At 35.0% G+C, this 6,032-nt stretch overlaps 1 protein-coding gene across 1 annotated transcript; it reads right to left on the reverse strand.

Moving 5' to 3' along the window:
- Window positions 1-1,862: 1,862 nt before the first annotated feature.
- Window positions 1,863-4,901, reverse strand: LOC108552421 (zinc finger protein 585B). Its single transcript, XM_017906954.1, has 3 exons — window positions 4,593-4,901; window positions 3,407-3,511; window positions 1,863-2,552 (listed from the first exon to the last, which is right to left on the reverse strand). Exons 1-3 carry the CDS (start codon window positions 4,899-4,901, stop codon window positions 1,863-1,865), a joined length of 1,104 nt encoding a protein of 367 aa, XP_017762443.1.
- Window positions 4,902-6,032: the final 1,131 nt, after the last annotated feature.

A 6,032-nucleotide genomic window follows, 5' to 3' on the forward strand; every position in this document is an offset into this window, starting at 1 on the left:
TCGACTTAATTGCATTAAACCGGGACCAAGAGGAGGCGAGTAAGAGGAAAAGACAGAGAAAGTGAAGTGGCGGCGGAGAGGGGCGGCTGGAAGAAAGCTGTCAGGAAAAAATAAGAAAACTGGCAGCGAGGGGGTGGTAAAAGCGGAAATGGAAGGGAAGGGACGCGGGTCAACCTTCATGGCTGTTCTATTTCGCGATTGGATGTGCCGTGGTAATACGTCGGATTTTCAAAGTGCTCCTTATTGCGGCGCCGCTGTACCCTTTGAGCCGAAACAAACAGAGTGCTCGCTTTTTTCGCGAAGTGGCCGGGGCGAGAGGCAGAACGGAAGAAACGGATTATGTTTTAGATTCCAACTGGAAGACCGAGGGAGAAGGGGTGAAAGAAACGCAGGGGTGCAATGGTGGGAAGAACGAACGGCGGAGAGGAAGCGGGCAAACGAGAAAAGAGGAGAAAAAAAGCGGAAAGAAAAGAGAGAGAGAGAGAGGGAGAGAGAAAGTTCTCGAGACCACGCGAGGTATTCGGGGTAAAAGAATTTTCTTGTAGTGTTTCTCCGGTTTTTTTTCTCACGTGTGGGTGCAATGCGTTTGGAGCACCCTGTTGTTTAAACAATGAATCAATGAAGTCCCTCCCTCGATTCGATTCTTTAACTCGGAGTAATGTGGAGCAACTTTTGCAAAATCTCATTGTTTCGTCGTGTTCTGTGCCTTTTTATTTCGGACGAATTATAGAGCTGATTTTTGAAAAATGTTTAGGTACTTCGGCATTGAAATGATTCGTTACGTGAGTCATTCATTTGCCAAATCGATCGGCTCTACGAGAATAGTGGATAGAAATTTATTTTAAATATCAGAAGTTAAATGTCGATAAATTGCTTTGACTGTGGGATTTTTAAAAAATTTGTTAAATAGGCTTGATTACTTTGACTCGTGAATGGCTCATGTACATATTACTGCTCGTCCGCGAGAAGAAGACACGCAGGAGTTCATATCCCTATTCCAGTTATAGACTACTTTCTCGTTTACCATCACAGCCTGTGTTGGGATGTCGAGAGCTAAATCGTAACATTGTTCTAGAAAATGAAATTTTAAAACAACATTTCTGTTCCCGTCCAAATTTGAAAAGCTATATATCTGTACCATGCTTTATATCTTTATATAGACCAAAAGTGCTTTTAAAAAATAATTAATGATCTATTGCTATTTTATTTGTATAAAGCTTCGTCTCGGAGTCACACGAAAATATTTATAGCAACAACAAGTATTTATATATTGATTTACATACACAAGTATACGATACAAATATCTATGTATATTTCTTATAAATTTAAACTTTTAAAGGGGCTCACAAGCCAGAAAGGTTAAGAAACTCTGGTCTAGGACTAAGCAATTTAGTAATTTGTTTACTAAACAGTAAGACAATTACGAATTGTAGACAACCAGCAAAAATAGAAATCGTAACACAGTATGTGGTTCCGAGAAATTTTGAAAGCTCACAGAACTTATATCGCAGAATCTATTTTACAATCCTTAGATATATAATTTTTATTTAAAGATACGTGTATACTTATTTTTATTGTTAGATTTATAGTCTTGGGAATTTTAATTTTCGATAAATTTTGCCTCCGATCAAAAGTGTTCTCTGGCTTTGAAAAAGTTAACTCACTGTTTCAACAAAATTCTGAATAAACGACAGAAAACAAAATAATGTCGAACGTAATTTATTTTCTATTCAGTCTCAGACTTTCCGATTTGAACGAGGCAGAAATTCAAATTCTTGAATTTGCTTCGCTCCCTAGGATTAACATTTTACACTAACTTATATATTATAGTTCTACCGTTATAAATATAATTGAAAATAAATTTATGCAGTCAAGTGGACGTTCTTCTTGTGGTTGTTCAGTCTGAGCGGACCTTTGAAATATTTCTTGCAGATCTCACAGAAGAAGCGATACTTGTTGTCGTGACATTTCAAATGCTTGTTCAACAGATCCTTCCTCGTGAACGTCTTCTCGCAGTAGGTGCACAGGAATTTGTCTGGATTCACGTGGAACGCGTTGTGCCTGGATAAATTGTCCAGTCTGGTGTATGTTTTGGTACAGATGTTGCAAGTGAACATGGTCCTCTCGGAGTGACACCTCTGGTGATATCTTAGGTACCGTTTCTGCGTGAACGTCCTTTTGCAGGCGCAGCAAGTCACCTGATTCGACTCGTCCTTTTTCACGTCCATGTGATCAATCAGCTCGTCGCCGTTGCTAAACTCTTGCTTGCAAAATTTACACACGTTTCGCTTCGACTGCTTGTGCTTCTGTATGTTTTCCAGGAACTTTGGATCTGTCATGATTTTGTAAAGGAAAGTATCCTTTAACCTTTCGTTGGATCCCACGCTGGAGTTCGATGCGTCTTCCTCGTGACAGTCCCTTTTGCACAGATTAACAGCCTCTGCTGGCTTGTCCTCGTCGCGCAATTTCTTTTCGCGCGATTCTGGATCGGCTTTGCTCGATGAATCGGCTACCGAGTGACAGCTCTCTGGCTCTGTCTTTGAAGGTAATACCTAAAATCGATCGATTAGTTTGTAACACGGCAATTTTGAAAGAGCGATCTGATAGCGGACTGCTGATCTTTATGTAAATATTTTGGTAAGAAAGAGTTAGAGGAACGAGATGAGAGCCGAAATTTGTTTTGTTGTCGAAGAGGTTGAAGTTCGCGACGTGTTTTGCATAATACATATGTTCCTTTGCATAGAATGTTTCTGTTTGTATATATTCTCCCTCTACGTTTCGACCATTGACATAACTCGTGTTAGTAACGTGTTTATCGAAAATCCATTAACAATGATCGAACTCGGACGAAAAGTTTGTTTCAAAAATTTGAGAAGAATTTTATTACTAATTTTTTAGTAACAAAATTCTAATTTTATTACTTCATTTGCGTGTATACGGAAAAATCCCCAAAATAAGAAAATTAACAGAATAATCTTATTTACTTGTTTTTGGACACTTTGACCTTATTTTTTTATCCTATATCGAACTAAGGAATGACACTCATCTCGGTTATTAGGTGGCCGATTACTATAACTTGCAATTGAAATTTAGAATTTTTTGAAGTTAATTGTTCATCTGGGTATCGTCTCTTGTAATGTAATGTGGAATATTATTAAGATAAATAAGAAAGTATTTCGTTGTCGATTGAGTATATTATTATGAAACGAAGAATGTAGTTATAGCTAACACATTTTCACGTTAATGTTTTGTATTATTCGAATGACACTTGTTTAAGACATCATAGTAGGTAAAAAATTGGAAGTATGCCTTAACTTTGCCCATTAGTGTATTTCCTTAGTATTTTATATTTATGTTATACTTACGTAAACATCAGCAGTTTATTCACTAATAATGAAAATCATACGTTGTTATTGTCGTCGTTGCAGATCGATTCTTTCCTATCCTCTTTTAAATGTGAGTAGACGTATTTGAAAGTTGGACTGGTTATCAAGCTAAAGAGCGTTGAATCCTTGTCCGGAATTTCAGTCTATAAAAATAAATACAATATTTAAAAAATTAAAGTGAAATATTTCAATAATTATTTCAATATATTGTAGATTAGACAACACAAGCTATCCTGTAACTGTGGAGTAAATGAAAATATATAATTAAGAATAATCAAATTAATACTACAATACGGTAACTTAAACTTTTCATCAATAAAATGTCTAGAAACATTCGTTAATACTTTGAAAATCGTCTGCTAATAGTGATAAAAAGATGCTATAAATTATTGATTTGATGTATAGTAACATTTAATATAATATATGATGTAACTACAATAGTAAAATTAAAGCTTATTATTGATTTCATAAAATTAAATGCATATACTAATTATGCAAATAAGAATATACTTTTATCTTAAATAGAGCTAACCTTTGTCATAACATATCACGCAATCTTTATTATATAAATTATATACTTAAGTTTATATATATTTTGCAATGTAAACGATCTTCGTTTCCAACGAAAATAATTTTCATTAAAATATACACTTCAAAATTTGAAATACTATTAAATACTAAATTAAAAAATTTAATATAATATAACATAATATAATATAATATAATATAAAATGTTATTTTACTGAAAGCTATTCGTCTTCAAAATGTACGTTAATAAAAATTTAAATACTACTAGGTATTGAATGAAAAATTTAATGTAAAGAGACCATATTAAAAATATATTCGCTAATAAAATATAGATTGATAAAAGTTTAAACACTATTAAGTATTAAATTAAAATTTAATGCAATGAAACCAGATTAGAAATGTCACATTCGCTATAGAAATATGAATTTATTACAAACTACGGTTTACAAAAATATCGTTTAACACTTAACAACATTATAAGCCATTCAACTAAATAAATTCGGCATATCGAACGCAATATTTATAGATTTAATACTACTTCAGAAGCTCACGCGAATGACATTTCAATACATGTGTTTATATTTTCGCCACGACTTTGAGGAATGTGTTATCATGTCGTTCACGTCTACGCGCATGAATTCAACAGTCGTACAAACACACATATACACATGCACACACACACTCGAGAGCAGTGACACGGCGTACCTTATGTTTAATCGACATATCTAATACTTCCTCCGAATAAGCCAATGCTTCTTTCTCTTTCTCACTCTTCACGGATTCATCCTTCAATTCGCTTCCTTTCGCATCCACACACTCGGTCGATTCGTGTGACACGTCTTTTTCATCCTCTGTCGTCTCTTTCTCGTCACCATCCGATGTAGACTGGTCCGGGTTTTCAATTTTTCCAGTAACAGTTTCGGACACTGGGTCAACGTTCTTGTTACCTTGAATCACTCGTTGTCTCGGCACGGTTTTCACTCTCATTTTCGTTTGTTGCGAATAAACACCAGCTAAACATACATTGACAGTGTGATTACATCGGCTTAAAAATAAGAAGGAACTACTAATTGCACCTATGTACCCGCTGATCCAGATAATTTCGCGATGTTTTCAAAAATATTCGATATTTTATTCAACAACGAATGTCACCGTTTGCATCGTTCATCGAACGTATTATTCTTAGATTGATAACAAGTTTGCAGGTATCATACAGACGATTGTACTTACTCGAAACTTTGCACGGAGCAGTGGAAGGTGTCAGAATTCTCGTTTGGCACGTAGGAAAATTCGAGAGTCCGTTTCTCACCATGGATGGAATCCGTTGACGAGGATATCACAACACGCGACACACATTTGACAGTGCGTCGACGGTGACTGAGAAGAAACTGTGTTTAGTGGACCTTGTGCTGACTTTGACGATCAACATAGGGCACCTTGCGAGTTGGAAATCGAACGGAAATCCAAGTTTGCAAACACGGGGCTGCCTTCAACGAAATTCGATTTACCCAACGACCGTGCTGATTGTCAATAGGCGCTCCTACTTTTTCTGCCAACATTTGTCCTCGGATCTATCGATCTATTCATCATATTATGCATGGTTAAATGCTGTGTGCCTCGAATTATGGGTAACGGGTGTCACATAATTCTTTAATTATGTATTGCAATTTAGTGGCAAGATATTTATTGTCCCGAAATAATATACATATATAAACATTGTAAAGGGAAATTGCTTTATAGAAATATTTTAGTACCTTTTTATGTACACTGAGTTCCAGATGTGCTCTTACCCTTTCTATCATCGTCTTTGAACAATTGCTATAATAATAATAATATATAATTGCTGTTATAGAGTGTATTGCATGTTGGAAAAACTGAGTTGCCAAGGCGCCATGAATTTTATTGTAAAAGAAGGGGAATTAATACAAAAAAAATAGAAATTTTCGAAATTTTCAATAAGATTATTGAAAATAATTAGATGCGTTGCGAAGGAAGCAAAAGATTGAACAAGCGGATATTTTCTTTAATTTGATATTAAAACAAGACATATTCGAATATACATACGTGCAAACGTGATAGAAGAATTTAATACAATTAAATTTATATAATTAATATAAT

The sequence above is a fragment of the Eufriesea mexicana genome, unplaced genomic scaffold (assembly GCF_001483705.2).
Source record: "Eufriesea mexicana isolate 0111107269 unplaced genomic scaffold, ASM148370v2 scaffold6553, whole genome shotgun sequence".
In the NCBI taxonomy this organism is placed as follows: Eukaryota; Metazoa; Arthropoda; class Insecta; order Hymenoptera; family Apidae; genus Eufriesea; species Eufriesea mexicana.

Excerpts from the sequence above, each read along its gene's own strand:
- LOC108552421 (XM_017906954.1), bottom strand. The coding sequence starts at position 4,901 with ATGAGAGTGAAAACCGTGCCGAGACAACGAGTGATTCAAGGTAACAAG. Across the intron at positions 3,512-4,592 it reads GTGTCACTGCTCTCGAGTGT|GATTCAACGCTCTTTAGCTT; the intron begins GTGTGTGCATGT and ends ATTCCGGACAAG. Across the intron at positions 2,553-3,406 it reads GCAACGACGACAATAACAAC|GTATTACCTTCAAAGACAGA; the intron begins GTATGATTTTCA and ends GATCGATTTTAG.